Raw genomic sequence first — 24818 nt, 5'->3', positions numbered from 1 at the left:
TGCATGACACCAGAGACCTGAGCTTCATCTCCTCCTCAGTCACCAGCAACAACGGAAGCATCACTTACAACGAACAAAAAGAATTTTATTGGAACATATACACACAGGGATAACAGAGGTATCTGAGTAATCAAATATGGAATGTTTAAGAAAGTTAAAATAAATAAGGATACCAAGTTTTGCCAGTGCTAGGTCCAGCACCAATGTAAGTAAATGCCCTCTGAACAAGTCTGACTCTGACAGGATTATCCCTGCAGAGCCCGTAAAGATTCCTACCACCAGAAAGTGGCCAATAATTTTGGAATACAAAGAGTCACAATAGTGCTTTCTACTGATGTGCATTCACACTGTTTATTCACTACTTTCGTCTCTTATTTCTTTAATAATATCTATTAAATTCTGGAGTCCAAAAACGTAACCCGTGTCTTGGCCCTCGTGCACCACAGAATCTTCTCCATAGTACTTGCAGGTTGTGTGGGCAAAGTCTATCATGCGGACATCCACAGTGCTGGCAGTCGGTTTGTAGGCATAGGCTCCTGCCGACTCATCTGAAGATTCCTCTGAAAGGTCCTCTAGGTCCTCTGGATCCGAGTCAACGGCGACTTCCTGCCTCTCCTTGCCATCATAGATGATCAGCAAGGAGCTGGAATAGAAGCGATAGGACTCCTGTTTCTCCAGCACAGACTTGAGTTCAGTGAGTTTTTTAATAACGGACTCAAAGAGTTCCCTGCGCAGGTATTTGCCGTTATGAAAGAACTGGTAAAGTGCTTCTTTGAATCCTTGGACTGAGAGTTTTCTTCCATGGTATTTATTCATGAACATCAGCTGGCCAGTGCCTGCCTGATAGACCTGCATATACAAACACAAGACAAGAAAAAAGGAATAGTTAAAATTGCTGGTACACTGACACCAAAGCCTTGAGGGGACACCAAAAAAAAAAAAAAATTGAAAACTAAAAAAGCATGCTCCTTAAGGCTTTTACAAGATGACAAACTAATCTCTAAAACTGCTCTTGCACAACTATAGGAATTGCTATCAAGTGATCCAGCAGCACCTCTGTAACCCAGAGGAAGTGGAAAATTCCCTCAGTTTAGATTTGAGCTTTTCCACCCAGAATGTAAGAACGAGGACTTTAAGTGAGATTAGGAAAGCTGCCGCCAAGATCTCCAAAGTCAAGCTACAACTTGTACCACAGCCACTCATCCAGCTCATTACCAGTCTCTGCTCTAGGATGTACCAGTTGATTCTCTGCATGCTGAGATGTGACAGCAAACTTTCCTATAAAAAACTACAGTGTACCCATAATCATCTGTATTTGAAGAAGTCAGAGGTGCTCCTGCAGAAAATGCCTTCCTGCAGGAAGGCACAGGAGAGTGGTCTACACAACTGATAGTTCAATAATGCCCACACATCTGGGTCAAGAAAGGATTGCAAATGCTTCCAAAGCTCCTCTCTGTTTTCCAGCACAGGTCAACACTGGAAAGTGAATAATGGCAATGCCCCTCCTTGCTCAAATCCCAGCACACTGTGGTTAGAAATGCAGCTCCCACACTTTCATTTCTGCCTCATGTTTTTCTCTGAATTTGAACAGTGAGCTGAACACCACACATGCCAACAGCCCTGCTGTGGAACAAGTCCTAGCAAACACTGCTAGCATTCCTGGAATCTATTGGATAGGAGGAGAGAAGCTTCAGGAAAAAACTCCAACACAAACATGTTGTTTCCCATTTGTCACTCCAGGAATACAGAAACAAGTAAACAAAAAATTCAGGTGAAAGTCCACACAATGTCTCCTCATCTGGCAACAAGTCTTATCACATTTACCAAGCACTTCTTGCCTGCACTTTGCAACAAGCCTACTTCAAGCAGTGGAAGATCTGTGGCTTTCCAAGTTACACAACAGAACTGATTGCTTCTTAATATTTTTACAAATTTCCACACCCTTAATTCAAAATGCATATAATTGGGCCCTTCTCAAACTGTTCTCTATGCTATCCTGAAATGTTCATTGAATCAGTAGTTTTAACAGTTTTGAAGTGCTGATAAGGTGCAGGAGGCTGTTTGTGTGTTCAGACCCGGCACTCACTGATGCAGAGCGTGGGCTGCAGATGCTGCCACCTCCAACCGATCAGCGACACTCAAAACCCTCACTGTGCTCTGAAGGAAACGCAGCACAGCAGCTCAAGGTAACAGCTTGTGAGATGCCTGCATAAACCCACACTCCACTACCAGACACAGGTGTGAGCGTGCTGGGCACAGGTGCGAGCTGCCCCTCACCTGCATGCCGCAGACGCGCACTCCGATCACGGCCGAGGTGCTCTGCTGGCACTTGCGGATCTGATTCGCCTTCTTCTCCTCGGACGCGTCGTCGCCGTGCTGCCGGGTGCCCATCTTCAGGTCCAGCACACACGGCACCTCGTAGCGAGACGTCAGGTTCTCCAGCAAAATGAATTCTGAGCAGTTAAGGAACAAGGCTCACAAGGAGGAATACAGGTTTTATAAACATTACTGTGGATTTTATAGTGCCTCACTCTTGACTTTAAGGATATCCAAAACACGCCTAGTATAAAGTAATCTAGAAAAATTAGTTACACAGACTTTAGATGCCCTCTCTGTTTTGAGCCAGTTCAGGTTTTACTGGTCTAGAGAGACTAGTGAATTTCCACATTAAGTGAAAATCAAAAGCAATCAGGGTTATACAGAAATATAATGTGGCAGTTGACTTTGAATTATGACGTATTTCCTGTCTAGCAAGAGACTTTTTTCTGTGGGAAGTGAAGATTTTGTGTGTTTGTATTACCACTCAAAACCAGTGAAGCATTTTCACACCATCTTTACAACTTCAAAACATCTGTAATATTACTGTTCCAAACATATCACGCACTTTTTAGGGAACTGAATAACAATCTAGTGAAACAGTGACGGGACCAGCCAAAAAATCCTATCAATTTGATCATTTATTAGTCACAGATGTTTCAGTAATCCATCACCAAAACTCCTCATACTGAGAAATTTGTTTACCTCAGTATTTAGATAGTACTACTTTTGCAGGATGTATCAGTAGCACCCAAGCCTACAGCAAGATCAGTTTTTGATGGAATGCTCAGGGTGGAGATGCTTGCCTAGGAATCCATAGCACAAAACCAATGTGCTTCAGCCTTCATGGATTCACTCAGTTTTTTTTCTCATGCTGCAATCCTACATGGCTGTTTATATGCAACTTTTCTTAAAGCTCATCAAAAAGAGTCTACTAGAAGCATAAACTCCAGGCACTGGAACACCCTCTCTATTTAAGAAACTGATGTGAAGAGGAAGAGGACAATGGTTTTTAAGATCACAATGTGAAGATTTAAATTGAGTTCTCTGAATTTCCCAGCTTAGGTAGTTTGTTACGTGCTGGAAAAGCACATTCTAGGAAGTGCTGGCAAACTCTTCAAAGACACCAAATAAATTATGGCTTCAGAGAGTCTCTTGGGACTGCAGTTAAGCCTGCTCTGCACTCTTATCTGGAATGTTCAAGAAATGAGAGGCAGAGCCCTACTCATTCCATTGTTATGAGGTATTTTCAGGAAAGGATACTATATTGATTTCGGTGCTTTGCGTTTTCCTTCATCCGCTGTAACTGTTGCTGGTGACATTTCATGCTCCAAGGATTATGGTGTTTAAACTGAGAACTGACATTTCCTTTTTTCTCTACAGTGTAATACAAGACTTCAGATTTCTTCAGCCACTCAAATTCTTCCTCCAGTTTGTGACTAGAAAAACAGAACAAAGTAACAATTACAGGTCAAAAGGAAAAATAAGCTCTTGAAGAGGGGCTGTCAATGGATTTAACTTTACAACCTATTCTGCTCAACTTCATTAACAGCAAGCAAAATCTTTATTTTCCTCTCTGTACATGTGAACAAGATACCCATGAGTAGTGTTTCAACCATTACAAAGCCACCTCCATACTAATATAAATGAGCATAGAGCCAAATGTTACAAAACATGTAGTAATTCTACTTATATATCCTTCACCTGTGTGCATGGTTCTATGAAGTAATGCAAGAGGCAGCAATGCACTTTAAGGTTTATCTTTGCTAAGGTCACTGTTTTTAGCACAACACATCACAGCCCACAATTTATGGTGGGCACAATTAATAAGAATGAACACGGGGGAAAATGTCACTAGCAGGGATAAAGCAGGATTCCTAACAAAGTACACCGTAAATAGTAGCACTTAAAAATGTTTGGGGTTGGTTTATTTTTAACTATTGTTCTTTTGCAGGTGAGTGAATGCTTTTTGTTTATTTGTAGATCTGCTTTTTTGTGGTTAGGTTTCTTTGGTTTGTGTTTTTTTTTTCTCTTTCTCAAGTGTCTAAAATAACTTTGGGAAACCTGTTTCAACTGACCACAGCAGAAAAGAAAATGAGAAGACTCAACTTAGCCTTTACTGAGGGCTAAGGATATACTAGTTTCACTAGTGAACCTGTCTGCACTGAAGAGGTCAGGAAAAACAAAAGAAACAAGAGAAGAAAAGAAAATGAAAGTGAAAAGAGTTCTAGGGAGTTCTCCAGAGTTCTGGAGAACAGAATTTGACAGCTAAAAGTCAAACTTACCTTTTCATTTTTTCCTCTTTCCTGTGCTGCCGGACCCATTCCTTTGATAGCTTCTCATTTTCTAACAACACTGTTTTTTTGTTAGTCCACCGCAATAGCTTACTTTTGGGTTCACAGTCAGAGTTATCTAAGTTTTCTAGGTTATCGTGGTCCCCATTTAATGGATATGCTATTAGACATAAGTTTCCATCTTCATCCTCCTCAAAGCTCACTGATACCACACCTGAAGAGAAAAAGGACCCAGACAGTTATGAACTGCTCAAGCCACAAGCAAGCCTTTTACAACGCGTTCTTTTACACTAAAAATACAGCAACTTTATTTTTTCTCTTACCCCAGTCCTTAGTTTCTATCTTGCCACAGGCCAAACCTCATCTGCCAACCTAACAAATATCAAAAGAGCTAGACAAAAATGACACCTCACAAAAGACAATTTATCATATTGGCACAACAATGATACAAAAGATCATTTGCTCTCTCTGAGGCAGTCAAGTAACAATCAAATAATAACAGGACACAATTTCAATTAATAAAAGTTTTTATTAATTAAAAAAAAATCTGACTGGTCTGATTCTAAGTGATATGTAAAACATTTGTTAACATCTTGCAGTGAAAAGTGACCTGCACAAAGTAAAAATTCACACTAAAAACTTTTTAAATTTTGCATGACAGCAAAGCAGTTCTCCGAACAATACTCAGTTAATAGATCTCAAGGGAAAGGAAAGATGTGCAAGGAGAGCAAAACAAGGGAAATGTCACATTACAACAGAAACTAGTCCAAAAGCTTCCACTTAAAATCACCATGTTTAATTATACATTTTTGTCTATTTTTTTTAATATATTTTATTGATACTGGTTATGCAGCAATCTTATGGCATAAGTAACAAAAATGCAATACAAAGCAAATCTGTTTGTGGTACAGAAACATGGTGAACCTCAAAAGCATTTTTTTCTCCTTATCCTCCCCTCAGGAGTCTCTAAAGCACTGCATTGTATTTTAAGAGTCTTAGTGGAGCACTGGCAGATGTGCCAAGTACCACATGAATAAGTCTCAGGAGTTAATAGAGAAGCCATAACAATTATCTGAATTGGTTTTTATTTTGTTTTCCAGTCCTCTATTTCAGATCACTCAGTCTGCACAGTTCTTGCAGCTCATCACTAGCTGGGGAGAGGTCTTGGTGAGAGACTGGCATTCCCAAGGTGGGCAGCAGCTCCCAGACCTGCAGGGCTGGGGCAGGGAGTACAGAACCTCTGACTGTCCCGATGTCACAAAGGAAAGGACAATGGGGAAAGGGTGGGGGAGCCAGCTAACAAACGGCTTCTTTGCCTTTACTCTGGAAAAAAAAAAATCAGAGGTGGACCAAGAAAGGCCCCTTCCCTCTAAATCCCTCCCCATACTTCCCAGAAAGCCACATACACTAGTACAATTGCTCTATTACATTTTGAAAAGTGCCATTCAAAGATCAGATTTTCTTCCAGTCCAACAGAACTTGTAATTAGACATGGCAGAAAGTCTCTGTAAATGAGCAGAGATTATTAATTCTGAAACATCACTGAAGTCTCCCATCACTTTCACAAACAGAACACAAAACTTCATCACCATCATGGTTGTTAAAATCAATGTGCTTTAGAAAGCAATTGCATTTTAAAAAAGGTGCTTCAGACATATTAATCATTAGACAACAGTTGATGGAATAGAAGAAAGAAAAAGAAGTATTCCTGTTAACTAGTTCAATTCTTAGGAGAACTGGAATTTCCACTCCTACATAACTTCTGACTCAGCCTCATCACAGCTACTTGATCCTTGCCTACCTAAATGCCATGAATTTTCATTTCCTTAATGGCAGAAATAACACTGCAAGTATTCAACAAGACACCTTACTGGCATGTACTTACTGCAATTGAAATGAAAGTCAGAGGAGAAATCAAAGCACAAAAGAGACCACAACTAAGCTTACACAAAACACTATTATCCATCCTTACAAAATCCTTTGTAAACAAACATTAAACAAGTGGCAAAAAAAATCCACAAAAAAAAAAAAAAAAAAGAAAAAAGAAAAAAGAAGAGGCAGATAATTACTGAAAATGTTCTCAAGCTGTTAGCTACTTACCTGTGCCTAAGGGAGATATATGGGCTATCACCAGCAGAGTTGCTCTACTCTAATGCTGTTAGTCAGCCCAAACACCAACTTGGCAAGCATTTCCACCCTGCATCTCCACAGCCTGCCTCAGACAACATCAAAATACATGAAAAAAAACCCTAAAATCTCTTCCACATAGAAGAGATTTCAGAGAGAACAGAGAGCACAGCACACTCGCATTAACAGAAACGAAAAGCCCGACCCCATTCAAAGGTTTGGTAACTTACCCTCATATTGTGGAGTGAATTTACGCATTTCTGTCGGGAGAGTCTCATAGAACTGGTGTTCTCTCTGAATAAGAGGTTTACAGATGGTCTTGTCATTAAACCGGAGGACACAGGAGTGTCCTCCAACTTGGTGGACAAAAGGCTCGAGTAAGACTCCCTTGGAATAGTGCTCCACTTCCATTGCTCCAAATGCTGGGCTCATCCTTGTAGCACATTAGATAGAAGACGGCAGCAGTGGTGAAGGCAGTTCAGAGCCTGAAGCCTCCGAGCCCCGCAGGTGTTTACTGTGATTCAAAAGTCTGTTAAGGCAAACACAGGAGAGCAGCGGCGGTCAGTGTGGGCGCTGTGCCCCGGGAGCGAAGCGAGAGCGAAGCGAGAGCGAAGCGAGAGCGAAGCGAGAGCGAAGCGAGAGCGAAGCGAGAGCGAAGCGAGAGCGAAGCGGGGCCGAGCAGAGCCGAGCCGAGCGCGCACCTCCCGCTCCGGACTGCGGCGACTGCGGCCGAGCGCGGGGCGCAGCCACCAAGGCTCTGCCGGCCACGCCCCCGCCGAGCCGCGGCCAATGGCAGCCCCCGGGGGGCGGGGCGGCCAGCGCGCCATGCGCACGCGCGGAGCGGCAGAAGGAGCGGGGCGGCCAGAGCGGCTCGCCGCGCCCGCACAGGCACCCACCCGGGCCAGCGCCGCAAAGGAAACCTACCCGGGAAACCCACCCGGGAAACCCACCCGGGCCAGCGCCGCAAAGGAAACCCACCCGGGAAACCCACCTGGGAAACCCACCCGGGAAACCCACCCGGGCCAGCGCCGCAAAGGAAACCCACCCGGGAAACCCACCTGGGAAACCCACCCGGGAAACCCACCCGGGCCAGCGCCCCAAAGGAAACCCACCCGGGCCAGCGCCGCGCAGACAACCCACCCGGGAAACCCACCCGGGCCAGCGCCGCCGCTCCCCCAAGGAAACCCACCCGCGGCACCCGGGCCAGCCCCGCCGCGCCTGCACAGGAAACCCATCCGCGGCACCCAGGCGAGCCTCGCCTGCCGCACCCCAGCCCCCGACCGCCGAGACAGGTCCCCACCTTGTGCAGGCCAGCCCGAAAACCGGGAATTAACACCGAGCGTACAATTCCCCCCTTCCAGACAAGGGCAGCAACCCGCCGAGCTCCAGGGTGGGACGTGTATTTCACCGGTTCACTCACAAGAACATGTCAGATACCGAAAATATGACACAGATGCAAGCTCTTCACGGGCAAGCCCTAACGCTAATGTGCCATTTCCCAAGAACACTTTTTTCCCTACATTCAGCAGAAGGCAGTGGCCTGTGCCAGCTGCATCCCAAAGATCTGCTGCTGTACCCTGTGACCGCACACTGCTCGGTGCTGGCCAAACACCAGTTTCATGCAACCTGCACTTCAGAGAGCAATTAAAGGAGCAACGCTGAAAACTAAAACATGACTGTCTTGCTCTCGGCCTTCCAGTAAATTTTTAAGTTGAGTTACTCTAATTTTAGACCAAAGCTTTAATGATTAACTTTTTGTGGCTAAAAACAACCTCATGCTCATTTTGCCTGAAGATAGTTACACGGACAATAATGCACTTAATTCAAAGAGACTACAAAGTGTTCTAGGTCACAGGTCTATTTTTATTTGTCCTCCTTAGATATTTAACCGCTTTACATTAACTGGAAAAGCAGAGACCTGCAGGCTTAAAGCAGCGGCACTACCAGAACTACATACGCCTACAGCATGTCCTGGACATAAGAGCATTAATTGAATTAAACAACTAAACTGCTTAAAGAAACAACAGATCGATCAACTGAATGAACTCCAGGTCCTGGAATGTTTACCTGTGCCTAAGGATAACAGGTCAATAAGAGCTGAATGTGGTTTTTTTGGTGGGGCTTTTTGGTGGTTTTTTTTTTCTCCTTTCTTCCAAGCGCCTTATTTGACAAAACATTATGAGGTTCTTGTTTTTTCTTTTTTTCCCCCTTTTAATCTGGAATAGTATTCCCCATAAACAACACTGTCTTCTGATAACCTATATTATTAAGATTACACCATTATCAATAAACTTTCATTTCACTGTACTACTTTTAATTTCCTAGTATTCTTTTTCTAATGCAGCTACTGCATCACCACAGAATTTTCTAACCTACCTCAGCATCAACAATTTGACAACTCAGAGACACACATATAAAAACCTCTCAGTTACACCCCAAACACAAGCCACTTCAAAAAAATCTACCCAACTGCACCAAGCTGAGCAACCTTGGAGAGCCCTGGCAGTGCAGGAAAGCCAGGTAACCATGGCCCGTCCTCAGTCCTGGGCAGCCCAATGTTCTGTTCAGCTGCCACAGTCAGGAGGGAGCACTCTCACAGCTCCAGAGTCACAGATTTATTTCCCCATGGCTCCCCAAAGCAGCACCCACTCCAAGCAGAGCCACGCTGCTCTTCACTAAGGCTCACCTGCAAGCTGGCTTACCAGCACACGTGTAACACACTTGGAGCTGCCTCCACACACTTGACAATCCAGATTACCCCCTGAGTAAACTCTGAGAAATGTTTCCATTCTCTCTACAGAAATTATAAGCATCAGTCTGTATACTGCACCAGTAATTTTACAACTCTTGAGCTTTCATTAGGATTTTCTAGAGGCAATAATGCCTCCAGTCCTCTGGAATTGCTGAGGGAAAGCCAGAAGTGTGCCAGGTTTCACTGGAGGTGCATTTCACATGTGCATGATCTTGCAGTGCAGAGCCTTACACTGGCACAGCCACATTTAACAGCCCTGCAGAACAGCAGCAGTACAAGAGCCACTTTTTCCAAGCCAGCATCACCACTCTGTGGCTGCCTTCCTAATTACCCCTGATAGAGAGAGACACTGATTGCCAACTGCAGTGATTCAGACTGAGAAAGCACCTTGCAACATCCTTCAACCTCAAACACTTAAATCTGTCCCAGTCCTCCTGCATTACAGTTGCATCAGGAGTTAACTCGTGAAGATATTTATGCCATAGAAATGACTCTAGCAAACATCATCTCCAACACAGCTGATGTACACCTTGTTTACCCCAACACATCTTCAGGGAGCCCATTAGTAGCAGCTCAATTTGTTTGCTTCCATGGATGCCCAAGTGGTCTGGACAATACTTGTGTGCAGATTGCACTCAGCAATGGAACTGCCAAGCACAGAATTGGACAGGACTACTCATTGTACTTCACCCTTTCCTGAACAAGTAATATCTGGCAGCACATCACACAGTGTAACTTCCCATTGGAGGAAAAAGAAAGAGTTTTTTTCATGCTCTGATATTATACAAATTATCTGATAAGTTATTATAAGTTAGGCAGTATTTAGATAAGGGTGGGGTTTTTTTGAGAGAAACATTGGTAACATTTGTACATAGTCCAACACAGTGTACCCAGTCAGCACTACCACAAGACAAATGTGAAACTACCAGAAATAAAGGGGAAGGTTCACACAAATGAAGATGAGTTTACTGTGCCTGTACTAGTAAGTTCTGCTTCTGCTTTTATCTTCCCAAAACTGCAGCCCAACTCCCCCATGTTCTGTTTCTATGAGTGAATTTTTGTAGTACATATTCCTGCTGAAAAAGCTCTATTAATACAGTTCTGCAGCAGAAACTGTGCAAGCACTGCTGAGCAGAGCATCAGCAAGGAGCTCCTTGCCATAAAGCCTTTAGCTGAGCTCCTTAACTGTGCAAGGCAACTCAGGGCCTTTTTATGAACCTAAACCAGATCTATGTGAACATTGTAACAATGCTCAAGAAGACAGCAGCAAGACCAGGTCATCTTGTCAACAATTTAGGTTTCAATGAGGCCTTAATTAATCAAAGTGAAAACTACCATATTTTAACCATTCAAGAAGCACTGTTTATGTAATAAATTCAGTCTCTTCTCACCCAATAAAATTCATCTCACTTGAAAAAAGGTTTTTTTCAAAAAAAAAAGTAAGACCTTACATTTTTTTCTGCTGCACGCTTTAACATTACCATTACTAACAATCAGGATTTGTTTATCATTTTGGCTCTCCTTAATATTTGGAATTTTGCCATTCAGATTAACAGGGCCTGGAGCACAACTGTAATGCCCATCAGAAATGCTTTGCACTGTTTCATCTATAAATACTTGAATTCCATAAACAGCCTCACAATATGCCAAACTGGTTGCAGTTCCTTACAAATAAAAGCTTTGACCTAAGCCCAAGAGTTTCAAGCGGCATTGATGTTGATCAGCACAAGCACAATGCAGTTTTTCACTGCCTTTCCTCTGATTCTACACCCAGTTTGTTCTTAATGCTCCTTGGGAAAGAAAGAGCCCAGAAAAGCTGGTTTTAGGCAATCTTCCCAGATAGCAAATGCAGGCTCACTGTACCCTGCCCTTTTCCTCCTACGTGCTTTAAGTGCCTTTGACTAGTTTTTGTTCAAACAACACATCAGCCAAAAAAGCAGATTTACTAACCCTTCACATGTCAAGCATTTTAAGAAAAAAATCTGACATAACTTGAAGGAGCAAATAAACATGTGCCTAGACACAGCAACATTCACTTGAGCAACGTCATTCCTATTGTAAGCAGCAAAAGATGTTTAAAACCCAAACTTGCAAACCAGAAGTGACATTTATAGACACCTTATCCCCATTACATGCGACAATGACCATCAAAAGAATACCACAATGAATTCATGTTTTCAGGCTCTTAACATTAATCCCAGGTGACGGCATTCTTTGGAAGGTACTTCATGTCATTACAGATTCTCAGCTTAGTCCCACATGTAATTGCATTAATGAACACATCCTCTGGAGAGCACAGGTCTCAATTAAGCAGCAGCTTCTTCCTTCATAACAATCTTAAAAGTAATACACCTCCTGCCAAACCTTTGTCATGATAGAACTACTGATGCAGAACTGCCCTTCTGTTGAATCTGTTAAAACTGGGTTCTCTCTAGTGCAGGCTTTTTGCTTTGGATGGTTAGCATCTTCAACTCCCCACAGCCATAAATCAGCTTTACAGGGACAGAAATAGCAAGGCAGCAAAGCTTTCTGCCTGTCCTTTTTTCTCAGTTCACTGGGGAGTGCAGAGGAAGCTGACAGGGTAGAGACCTGCAGAGCAGAGCTGCTGCAGGGTGATGAAGCAGACAAAGCAAAGCCCCTTCCCAAGGTTCCAAGGTATCAAGGTTTGACACTGGCACAACACCAGGCACCCACAAGAGATGCTCACTCACCCTGCCCTGCCACAGCTGGCAGAGGAGAGAAAACAAAAACTAACAAAGGCTTCACAAGCTGAGGTAAGGACCAGGAGAAACACTTCAAGGGCAAAACAGGCTCAACATACGGTTGCAAAGTGAATTTATTGCTAACAGAATCAGAGGAGGATAGTGAGAAGTAAAATAAGTCCTTAAAACACCTTCTGTCCCTATCTCCTCCCTCCTTCTCACCAACAGCACAGAGACAAGGCACAGGAGTTTCTGGGTCAGTGCATCACTGAGATTTTCTTCTGCTGCCCTGGGAGAGGAGTCCTTCCCTGTGAAGCCTTGGGGTCCCTCCCAGGGGAGACAGTTCTCCATGAACTCCTCTGGGTCCCCTCTCAGGAGCAGCTGGTCTACAGCACCTTCTGCAAGGTGAATTCCCCCCACGGGCACAGAGCCCCCCAAAACTGCTGCCATGTGGGTCTCTCTTCCCATGGGGGGCAGCACTCCAAGGACAGGCTGCTCCAGCCTGGAAGCAGGGCCCTCTCTCTCCACTGGGGCTTCTGCTGGATCACAGCCTCCTCCAGGCACCCACCTGCTCTGCCATGGGAAACTCCCCCGTGGATCTCCATGGGCTGCAGGGGAACAATCTGCTTCACCATGGCCTGCAGGGGAATCTCAGCTCCAGCACCTGGAGCACCTCCTGTCCCTCCTTCTCTACTGACCTTGGTGCTGCCATGTTGTTTCCCTCACATGTTCTCACCTCCTCCTTTTCTCTGACTAAAAGCGAAACTCTATAGCTTTGATTTCCTTCTTAAACATGTCATCACAGAGGCATTATCAGCCTCTCTCATTGGCCCAGCCTTGGCCAGCAGCATGTCCATCTTCAAAGCCAGCAGAGATTGGCTCTGCTGGACATGGTGGAAGCTTCCAGCAGCTCCTCACAGGAGCAATCTTTGTGGTCACCCTGCCACCAAAAACCAGGCCATGCAAAACCAACAAGGAAACAGAGGAATGGCACAGCCAGCCAACAGGACAGCAGAGTATCGGTGACCTATTAGATCAGTCAAAGAGAAAACTGCTTCAGCCCAAAGAACATTCAGGAAGAAACAACAAAACTGAGACTGGGCACAGAAAGGTGCAAATAACAAGGTGAAAAATACATGGTCTGTGTTTGAGAGCCCACCCCTCCACCTGTTTCATGCACAACATTGAAAAGGTACTTGAGGTCTGAGCTGGTAAGTCACACATTGCTCAAAGAGAATGACTTTTCACAATTGAAACAGGATAAACACATTTTAAGAGCCTACAATAATACAGCTATAAACCAAGAATGGCTACAGGAATTTTACAAGTATATGATTGAACCACTTGTTCCATTACTAATAATGTGGTACTTTACAAGTAGCAAGGTACATTCCTTCCATCAAAGAAAGCAGAGGATGCAACTTTAGAGCATTAAAAGCATTAGAATACATTAAACGTGCTCAGGTTCAAAGTCTTGCACAGCTTGTGATTCATTTTTATGAATTCCTCCACACAAAAGACTTGTTTTATTAGCAAATATGCCCAGAGTAACATGAGTAATGATTTGCTTCTAACATTCACTCTAGCTACTGCTTGGCTCAGAAACTGATGTTACTGTGATGTGTTCTGTTTTCAGAAGTTCCTAAGATCAGAATGTAGCTACTCATATTCTCTAGTGTCCACTCAGCTGGACACAAATTTGTCACAATTAAAACAATTATGATAAATGAGCTCTGTATTAATTTATCCAATTGTTTTAATCAATTCCTGATTCTGAGGATGCATTATACCTCTACACAGAATGCAAATCCTACATCAGGATACCTTTTGAAGCCTTCTGTATCTGCAATAGAATTAATATAACTAAGTAGTAAAAGCTATAGTTTATAATTTTTAACTCCTTGAGACAGGAATACAGAGCCCACATAATAATGTGCTCATATTAATCCTACAGTTTTGGGAAAAATCTTAAGAGCAGCCCTAAATTCTGCATGATTATAAAAAGCAGACATTTATTCTGGTAACTAATTTGGAGGGAAAACTTTATCTTTGACAGAAAGTGCACTGACATTGTCAGTTCTCAGAATTTTTTTATTTATAAACAAAACCAAAAGCATTATAAGCAGCAAATAATTGAAATTTAATAAAGCAGTCAATAGTATTGAACACCATGAGGAGTAGAGGGACAGTGTCATAGCATCAAGGAGGAGGAAATACCAGTGTTTCTTTAAAAGAAAGACTGGGGGAGGAAAACCCCGCTCCTTCTCACTAAGTACAACTTGAAACGGGCTGTGATGACGAAACGATGCTGAGCTGTAACTTCCTATGCAAGCCAAGACTGTTTAAGCTCTTCTGCAGCAAATCAATCAATGTAATGATCATTAAGTTACATGACTTGTACTCAGGATGAGTAAGCATGATGGTTTGTACAAAGACTCAGCAGAACACTTCACACTCCAGAGTAACCAGCTCCTTCACACCTGTTCAGTCTATGTGTGCATCCCCTGTGGAAGCAGAAACACTTTTACTACAGCTTTTAGTGGTAAATCATGAGGGTGCTGGAGTCACACACTGTAGTGGCACATCTATCATCACCACCTACAGTCACAAAAAGCCAAGAAAGCAAATTTTTTTATTTCACATCATGCGTTTGGACTAGACCAATAAAAGCAGCCACCTGCTTCTTAAAAATATTGATATAATTTATTTTTTTTATACTTATCTTTACTAAATGGCTGGTAACTGCAGCACTACATTGCTGCAGTTCAGAAGAATTAAGTAACATCTCCAGATAAATAAGGAAACAAGTGCCTTGGATTAATTTCACAAATTAAGAGCTATGTACTGCAGAGCATACTGGTTGTCCATGGAAAATTCTGATTCAGGAGGGACTCACAAGGATCATAACTTACTTAATCATGCATAACAGATGGAATCTAGAAGCCCAGAATTATACATGAACTCATGCACAAAATTCCTACAAAAAATGTTTGCAAAACCTTTGGGAACATGACAACTCCACAGTAGTCTTGGCCTATCAAGGTAAAAAGCCAATCCTGTTTTTAACATTAGCTTTAAAAATACTAGCAAACATTTAACATTAGCAAACAGAAGAGTCCTACCAATGAAGAACACATTTTTCTGCTTTCAATCTACCAAAAAATACCTTGAAATGCCTTAGCTTCTCCTAAGGCTGTCACATCTAAAGGTACTACTCCCAGATATTTCATCCTCTCTGAAAGGAGAGGCCAGTCCAACAGCAGCTGCAATGGCAAAGGACTCACAAGTGCTGCACTAAATCCCGTTCTGCAGTTTCTCAGGAGGGTCAGACAGCACCCTGAGATATCCTTCCCTGTAACCAGAGCACCAAGCCTTTTCTATTCACTAGGAATTTTGTCTGTAATACAGAAATGAAAGACCATGCACTGAGATGTTGAAAAATGTATAAAGATGGAATCTTTACAGGAAAAACGTTTTTTAAACTAGCAACATGTTTATCCTATCTCCTTTTAGTCCCTAAACACAGAGTTCTAGTTTTGTCTTCCTTTAAATAAAACCCAAACACAGACATAAACACTGCCACATGTATTTATACCTGTATATTTAACACCATAGCTACAGAGCCACCTCCTACCCAAAAGACTTTTGAATATAGCTTTAACAGATAAAACTTAAGAATTATGAAACATTAGGCATAACATATTGAGGAAGCAAACTACACACAAACCAATTTGAAGTTGCATGATGTTCTATGACTATTATTCCTCATGCACAATTATTATGCCTATCTTCCTTAAACCAGGTCTACAGTATCAGGAGAAACTCAGTTCCCCAATCCTTTTGTCCAGGAAAGCAAGACAAGTCACCAAAGCCATCTCCAAGAACTTCTGGCTTTTTCACATAAGTGTGCACAGCAGCCCCTCAGCTGCAATTTCTTAAAATTCAGCAAGGAGGTTATGTGCCCTGTGCAGTTGATATTTCAACATCTAAAAAAAGCAGCAGCTTTCAGCCTTCCCCACACCATTTGTAATCTGTAATCTTAACTCCTACAGTTACAAAGTTCTGGAGAAATGCCAGTTTTACCTCTCAAGTAAAGCTATTTTATCCTCCTGGAACTAAAATAAAGCCAAGTTACAAGTTACTAAGCATATTCAGACAGAAAAGAGCATGCCATTCTGACCCATGTAGCTTTTTCAGGGATTGTGTAATTTAAGAACCAGTCTCTTTTCCAAGTAAAAATACCATGGAAACTAAGAAACCTGAACCACCAAAACTAAGCTACTTAAACTTCCTATTTAGAAACTGATCTATCTTAAATTGGTGTTCTGGCATCAGCAGCCAAAATCACCAGTTGCTACAAAAAGACAGTACCACCCTTTGTCATGGAGAAACCAAAATAGCACCCAGCCTTTAATCTGCTGAAAATATAACAGCAAGAGCTAAATTGTGTGGATTACACACATGGAAGTATTATTCAAGACACCAACACCCTCAAGAAATTCCAGCATTAAGATGAAATAAATCCAAGGCTATGCCTTTTTCATTACATGAATTTAGCAGTCTGGGAACTTTATTTCGAGTCACTCAATGGAAGAACACAGAATCTTTGTGACACAGGACAAGTGTCAAGTCCCTTTCAAAGTCCACCCTCCTTTAACTACACAAAGATTTTCTCTCCCTGTAATTGCTTTAGAAATCCCAACCTCTAATGCTTTTTATACATTAAGCACTAGGGGCCCAAAGGACAAGATTGTTAAATTAAAGCTTTGATGCCTAAATCCTACAATCCAAGCTAACTCCTTGAGCAAAAACTTCCAAAGGAGTGCACAGCAAAGATCATTAACAAATGCTTTATTATAGGAAGAGTGGTACTCTAAATGCACAGTAACCTATTTAAGGGTTATCATTCATGTGTATATTCACCTATACCATCAATACTCCTAAAAAGTTTAGTCTCTTTATGTGGAAAAATGATTGAAAAGTAGCCCAGAATGAGACAGTTTTGTCATCATGCTTTGGAATACCCATCCCCATTTTTAACTGCAGTTCTACAAATGTAGGTTCCAAGAATTAATTCTAATGACTAAAATAAATGGAGATTCTGCTCCAGAACAGCTCACATTAATGAAATGCATTGAATATATATTTTAGAAATGTATTTTCGTTTCAAAACATTGCAAACTACTGCAAACACGCCTCAATTCAGATAACACAGCCCAGATTTGCATCTTAAAGGGAAGAGCTGGTATGAGTCAGTGACCTCTGCAGGCTCTTTCCCTAAAGAGCTGAAAGTAACTGGGACCTAAGGCCTTGAGCACAGCTCCCTGCAGGGCTGCCAGTGCAATTACCAAAGTTCAAATGCAAAAATACAGTAGAATAATTTCCATGTGCTTCTTGTTTAACTGCAGCAGATTGGATGAGAGCAAGTAAGGACAGAAGTCTTACAAGACAGACTCTCACATGGCACAACAAAACCAAGGGACAAAATCTAGATTGTTTCCCCTGGTAAATGCAACTCACTCCAAGAACAGTTTCTTCCCATAAAAAGGACCTTTTCTGCAAGTACACCTGCACAATACTTAAAAAATGCTTTAAAAATTATTTATGTATTTCATGTTTCATTGTTCAGTGATCTCCCCTTACACCACCTGGGGCCAATTACAGGCTTAGCATAATAATCACTGACAAAGAATTAATCCATTTTAATCTCATACAGTTTACATATTCAAACAGCAATACAAAACCACTTGAAAAAAATCTTATCAATTTCAGTAATCTAGAAAAGGAAGCTTCATCAGGAGCTTGGCTGTATTGCTCCTATCCTTGAAGCAGGCTGAAATACATTTATTGACACACAAGAGCTAGCTAGTTAAACACCCCAGGCAATGGGATACAGCTGGAGTGTGTCCTATTCCCCTAAAAGTATCTGTTGCTTTAGAGGCAATTTTTATAGCAGCCACCAAGTGTGCACTGCACAACTGTCTTCAAAGAGAAATCAGCACTCACCAAAAAGGGAAGAAGCAGACTGGACGACTGCCAAAAAAATATTTTGTCTTCAAAATTCCACAACATAGCACCACCATCCAGAGTGTGCTGATGTTCCAACTCTGCATTTCCAAAAAACAGCACATTATGAGGGGGGGAAAATATTTCAAGAAGTCAAGCTTATAAAAAAAAACATTTTATTTTTTGAAAGCAAATGTTGCACAAAGTTATGTTAAAACATTATTTGCACTTTAAGACATAATCACAATTCAGCACTTAGGTTTAACTATGTCAGAGGCTTTGTTTAATGGAACAACTTGAAGTCAGTCACCATCTCACCAGGCAATTCACTGCAGCTCCATCAGCATTTACTTCATCTACCTTCACACTCAAGGGACTACTTATCTATCTCCACAAATTCCAAATTTTGTTCCCTCCTTGTTGGAAATGCCACAACTTTTGAATTTTTCTTATGTAACTTTGGTCATGGTTATCAAGAAGTATACCCTCAACTTTAATACTCACAGATGTCTCTTCAGAAAACTGACTGGTTCTATTAAGCCAGAACCAATTTTCCTAAGGTATCTTGAACAGATTCCCAGTTGCAATGACAGTTCTATGAGTAGGAACACTCCTACCCATCAATTTAACCATCTATCTTCTATTAAATTCAATCAACCTTCTGAAAGTGGTAACACCTCAGAAAGGTAAGGATTATGCCTATCATTTCAGGCAGTTTCATTTCTCATTTCTGTAACTTCATGACACTAACTTATGTCATTGAAAAAAAAAATCCATTGCCATCACACTGTCTCCACATATCCAAAGCACAAGGCAAATAAATTGCCATTTTTCTGGAAAAATATATGAAAAGGGAAAAGAGCAAATGTCAAAAGAAAAGAGGTCATCTTCAATAAGCATGAAATTAAGCAGCACCCAAAATTCCTGATAAGGTTTCAGGCAGTGTAGAAAATTTCTGCATCACAGCACTGCACAGCTATTTGGGTATGCTTAAAGCCCTCTGTGCTTCAAGAAAGTAAAACCATTTTTGCTGTACTCATTCCAATATAGACTTTGGCATAAACCCCCCAAACCCTTGCTTTTTCTAATAAAAAATAACCTCAATAACTGTATCTTCCGTCCTTGAGTCTGTTCATTTTAAGTCTCAACAACCTGGGATGCTATTAACCAGCTTAAGCAAGTCATACAAATTATTTTTTCCCTTTCTTTCCAACCTTCTGGAGGCCAGCACAGCAGGACAGAAGACAGGGGCCAGGAGGGGCAGCACAGCTGAATGGCTGCTGTGTGAATTCAGTGGTTCCTTGGTCTGGCTGGTGAGCACGTGCTCAGCCCCAAAGCAGGCACTGCCTGTGCCACCTCCTGCCCTCCATCCACCATGGCCCTCACACAAAGCCACACTCTCGTGCCCAAAGCCATTTCATGAGCAAGCCTTTCTTTTCCCAGCAAAAAGGCAAACTGGGCAGTAACTGGTTCCAGCTGTGTCCAACAGAGAATCCTCCAGATGCAGGAGCAGTGCAGGCAGAGGGTCAAAGGCTGCAGGCTGATAGCTGATAACAGCAGAGTGGTACATTCTGTACCTATTATGCAGATTATCATCCCCTTATTCTGACACAGCCTGGCTGTCAGAGACACAGGCAGGGCTGCAATGCCTTTGTGCCACACAAGCCAAGAATCTGCAGAAGATTTCAGATTTTAAGCTCTGAACACCTGATTAAACACAACCAATGACAGACCTTCATTTGAACAAACAATTTTGTTTCCATTATGCCTTCCAGTATTTCAGATTTTGCAGGAGAAATTTCTAGTTGCTTGCAGCAAGTGATACAATGTCATACAGCTTTTTACAGAAGCAGGAAAGAAAGAACCACTTTGCAATAAAATAAATTACTATGAAAGACCCAAAATTAACATTCTAATGAGATATTTCTAACAAAAAATACAGAAATTCATATCTGCAGCTATCTCTTAAAATACTTAAAATATAACCTCTGAATATTTGTGAACTATCCCTGTATTGTTTCAAAGATGCAATGACCTTGGCCAAGACAGCAAGCCAGATAAAAGAATTAGCAAGAGGAAAAATCCTCTCCCTGCAATGGAAAATTTCCATCTCTTGAAGCAAGGCAGAGATGCTGAGCCGGACCTGCGTTGCCTGGAGACCGACAGCAGCTTCGTGCCAGCAGGGAGGAGCCAAGCACGGGCAAATTCAACAGCTGAGGAGGGGCTGAGCTGAATGAGAGGCGGCAAGGCTTCTCCACACGTCAGTGTAAAACCTGACAGCTTGCAGCTAATGGTTCTAGCCCATGCTCACTAGATAAATAAGAATTATTATGAATGTAAAATGTCAGCTAAAGAAAACTTCTAACTGCTCTATATTTGGCTCTTACCCCCACACTTTGGGTACAACTAGAGCAGTAAATACCACACACAAGATAAAAATTATAGCTGCAGCTCAGTTTCTGCCCTTTCAATCTTTGGATGTGGTATGTGAACTTTTGGAATATGTTCCTACCCATTTAACAAGTTCTGTGTTTAAGCAAGGGTGCAGAAACATTAAGGAAACCAGTGAATTTCATCAAAAAGGAAGAACCTATACCTTGGCTTAGCATCAAAACCCACATCAAATCTCGGTTCACCTCTAAACCAGCCTTTGCCCCCTGCCTTTCCCACCTGCAGCACAGCTCCCCAGGAAGGCCAGCATCAGGGATGTCAGACAGCAGACACTTGTTTTGCCTATTCTGGTCCTGGAGCTGCTCTCAGGCTCAGGCAGGTGCTAACCAGGCTGCAGGAGCAGCACTCCTGGCTCAGAAACACCCCAGCCATCTCCCAATTTCTAAAGACCATCAAATTAAGAATCATTGAAAAGAACTGACACTTAATACCAGTTACTCCAGAATTTCCCAGTTTAATTCACTCAAAATACTCAGACAGTAAAGAACTAGAGCTTTCTAAAGAATGGTTTCTATTTCATTTATCCCTGTAGGTAAATTCCACATCACTAGTGAAGCAGATCTTTCACCACCAAGCTGACAGCAGACATTTCCCTGCCTCCAGCTCACCCAAAAGGGCAGACATTTGTGTGTCACCACTGCTGACAGACTGAGACACCCCCAGCGCCTCGAGGTTTGCATCCTTCCTCTGCCCTCCAAAATTAAAAACTTCCCCAAAATACCCTCACTCTCTCCAGCTGAGACAACAACTAAAGCAGCACCAACACCACTGATCTGGATGGAAGCCCAACCACTGACAGGCAGCAGAGAGGTTCTTTAACATCTTTTCCTATCCTGGTTTTTCAAAACCTCATGACTGACAAATGCTAAATTCCTTCAAAGCAACTGGTAGGGAAAGAATTTTTGTAAGTACAAAGCCCATGATTCATATGACTGACCACTGTCCAGTTTTCCAGCTGCTTCCAAATTTCCACCCCCACATGGCTGTGACAGCTCTGATCCACCTTTCCTCCAAAGGAAGCAGCAACATGAGGCTTGTGACGCTTGTATAAATGCAGTGCCATAGACAAGATAACAGGCTGTTACTTCAGAAAGTATAAACATCAAAGACAGAAAAGGCATAAGATCAGTTTTTCAATTAAATGAATGTAAATTTATGAAAAGCTACTCAGCCAAGTTTAATGTCTGGAATTTCTTACAAACAAGTACACATGAATGGCTGTAATCCTTCCCATGATCCTTAACTTCTGAACACTTAAGATTATTTTTTAAAAATAAATTCTCCTGAATTCTGGCAGTTAAATCACTGGGTTTTTCCTTATTTCCTAAAGAAAAAAATATAACAGCAATCTGGAAAATGTTAAATCAGCAACAGTAAACAAATTAATCAGTTCATTTTTAAAACACACATATTTATGTGTGGATGCGTGTGTACATAAACTCAGTTTCCATCCCCTAACGTTACCAATAAGTCCTGAAAACACACAAATTAATTCAACTTAAAGAAAACTTTACAAGTCGGTTTTGTTTTTATATGAGAAAAATTATGAGCAAAGAGGCCAATTCTTGGCCAAAACAACCCTGACCTTGCTATCCCCAAGTGTCAGATCTGTTCTACCACCATTTCAGTGCTGCATGTTGAGTAATGACCAATAATACATCACCTGACTGAGAAGTTAAAACAAACATTAATATTCCAGAACTGAGTATTAAAGCAAAATTCTAATTAGAGTATTTGAAACAAAACTGTCCCCTTCGATGTTCACAAAAAGCACAGGGGCACTGGATGCATTTGTAAAACATCTGAGTATATGGGACACATAAGGCACTGTGTCAAAAAAAAAAGGGGAAAAAAAAAAAAGACAGCTAGAAGTAGAGGGCAATTAAATGCCAGCATATATCAGGAAAGATATCAGCATTAAACATGCGTAGTTTTCACAGTGGAATTAAGGCCAAGGGCATATCAGGGTGTAACTACCAAGAAGTTGTTATTCTATCAACAACGATAACATTTATTTTTTTAAGCTGGATGACTATTTCCAAAGTCTCAGCCCTAAGTGTTTTTGTTTAAACCGACTGCAGCTCCAAAGCCACGTTAAAAAGGTATTACAAAATCGTCATCCTCAAAACAGTTTTTAATAAGGCATCACCCAGAACTTCCAGTTTACAGAGAAAAAGGGCATTCCTGAGCATCACATCCACTTATGCAACGCATCCCGCAGCACCCGTTTTTCATTCAGAACTATTACCGAGCGCACCAAGCAGCCGTCAGAGCAGCAGCAGCACACCCATCACCCGGGCAAAACGGCCCGACAACGTCTGCGGACTCACGGACCTGCTGAGTAACAGCGGGAGCCGAGCGCCAGCCCCGGCTCCGAGCCCCGGCAGCGGCACCGGGGCCCCCCCGCGCCCAGCCCGGCCCGGCCCGGCAGCCCCCGCACCGCGGGGAGCGCAGGAAGCGCCGAGCGGCCGGGGATGCTCCGCGAACGCTGTCACCGCTGTCCCCACCCGCGTCCCCGGGGTGGCTCCAGGCCAGCGCCCCCCGCCCTGCCCGCCGAGCCCGGCAATGCCCCGAGGCCGTCACCGAGCATCCCCTGGGGGCAGCCGCCCATCCCCACCTCGCCGGGCCAGGCACCGACCTGCGGGCGGGCGGAATGGCAGCTGTTCCCCCAGCGGCGACCGCCCCCGGGGCAGGAGCAGCGGCGGCGGGGGGAGCGGAGCGCGCCCATTACCTGGAGCTGGGCCGGCGCCGGCGGCGGCCTCAGCGCTTTTGTTCCTCAGACGTCAAGATGGCGGCGCGGCGCGTGGCCGGCCCTCCTCGCTCCGGCGCGCCCCGCCCTCCTGCCCGCCTCTCCATTGGCTGGGCGCGCACCGCCGCGCGCTGATTGGGCGCCGCCGGCGCCGCTGTTGCCAGGGGAGCGGGGCAGGGGAGTCGAGGCAGGGGCGGCCTCGGCCCCGGTTTTCCTCCGCAGCCCGGGCCGGCCGCCTGCCCTTCCAGGGGAACGCGGGGGAGCGGGGCTGAGGAACAAGCGACCCCTCCGGGCCTGCCAGCGGGCCCTGCCAACGCTCCGCGAGGCACACACAGGGCTGGGTGTCCGGGCCGGTGCTGGGCAGCCGGCTGCGGCCCCGAGCTGTGAGGCAGCAGCCAGGCACGCGCAGGGTGTACCGTTCGCCTCCCTGACCTGTCGATTCCACCTCCGCAGCCATGCACAGGGCTCTCCCTAACTTGCCCTCAGTGCCTGCTTGGAAACCATTTGTCCCCTGGTGTGCGACGCTGCCCTCAGTTGGGACGAGCCCCGGGCTCGGCTGCGGGGCTCCAGCACAGCTCGCCCGCTGGAGCCGGAACACTGCCGAGCCCTCGAGGACTGTGTGCTTGAGCTCACTGCACATCCCGTGTTTCTATCCACCAAAAATCTCAGACAAACACAGCTGAAGGTCCTGGAGGCTCTCCCCACTCAGCTTCACCCTGGATGACTTTTTCGGCCCAGTGGCTGATGCTCAAAGTGCAATCACAGTCGTTAAGGTTTGAATGCAAAGTGAACTGCGGGTAACAACAGCCACCATCATTGTAAGGAAAAAAGAATAATGAGATAATTGCAGTTTAAATTACTAAGCAACAGTCTCTCTGACAATGAACTTAGTAACGCTCTGCCATCTACTTAATCACACTAATGAGACAGAACAACTTCACTTAGATACAAATTACTCTGCATTTCATTTAAATAAAGGTCAGAGAGCTAAAAGCCACACAAGCCACCACACTTCTGCTACACAACACACCCAGCAACAGGCATCCTTTTTGTCTGGAGGGGACCCAGCCTTTCTGGCTCTGAGCTGCCAAGGCAGGGCTGCCTGGGGCATCTTACTCAAACCTCCCACTTCTGCTTCCCAACTGCCTGCCTGTGTGGGCCTCGGGCTTCTCTGGCCCAGGAATAGCTCCTTGGTTTGGAGAGGGGAGCACTGGTTCACCAAAGAGGTTTAGAGGGCAAGAGATCTCTGGTTTCTAATTGTTCTAAAGTAAAAGCATGGCTAAAGTCTTGTGTAAGAGACAATTATACCCCTTGGTTCTCACTGCATAAAATATCTCTCTTGTTCATCAGGCTGACAGTCACAGCCAAGCAGGCCTGCTTGGTGAGAGTGTTTTCATTTATCTGCCTGGTACAATCATTAT

General features: G+C 43.6%; 1 protein-coding gene across 2 annotated transcripts; it reads right to left on the bottom strand.

Moving 5' to 3' along the window:
• Positions 1–70: 70 nt before the first annotated feature.
• Positions 71–23465, bottom strand: IP6K2 (inositol hexakisphosphate kinase 2). Of its 2 annotated transcripts, XM_058812947.1 has the most exons (7): positions 23380–23465; positions 18198–18298; positions 6968–7266; positions 4602–4824; positions 3580–3755; positions 2278–2453; positions 71–849 (listed from the first exon to the last, which is right to left on the bottom strand). In XM_058812947.1, the coding sequence occupies exons 3-7, from the start codon at positions 7167–7169 to the stop codon at positions 352–354; spliced, it is 1275 nt and encodes a 424-aa protein (XP_058668930.1). In that variant the 5' UTR covers positions 7170–7266; positions 18198–18298; positions 23380–23465; the 3' UTR covers positions 71–351. The 2 variants fall into 2 exon arrangements, with proteins under 2 accessions (XP_058668930.1, XP_058668931.1); XM_058812948.1 differs by lacking the exon at positions 18198–18298.
• Positions 23466–24818: the final 1353 nt, after the last annotated feature.

The sequence above is a fragment of the Ammospiza caudacuta genome, chromosome 12 (assembly GCF_027887145.1).
Source record: "Ammospiza caudacuta isolate bAmmCau1 chromosome 12, bAmmCau1.pri, whole genome shotgun sequence".
Classification (NCBI taxonomy): Eukaryota; Metazoa; Chordata; class Aves; order Passeriformes; family Passerellidae; genus Ammospiza; species Ammospiza caudacuta.
The sequence above is the reverse complement of the archived record's forward strand: the minus strand, read 5'-3'. Positions and strand labels throughout refer to the sequence as shown.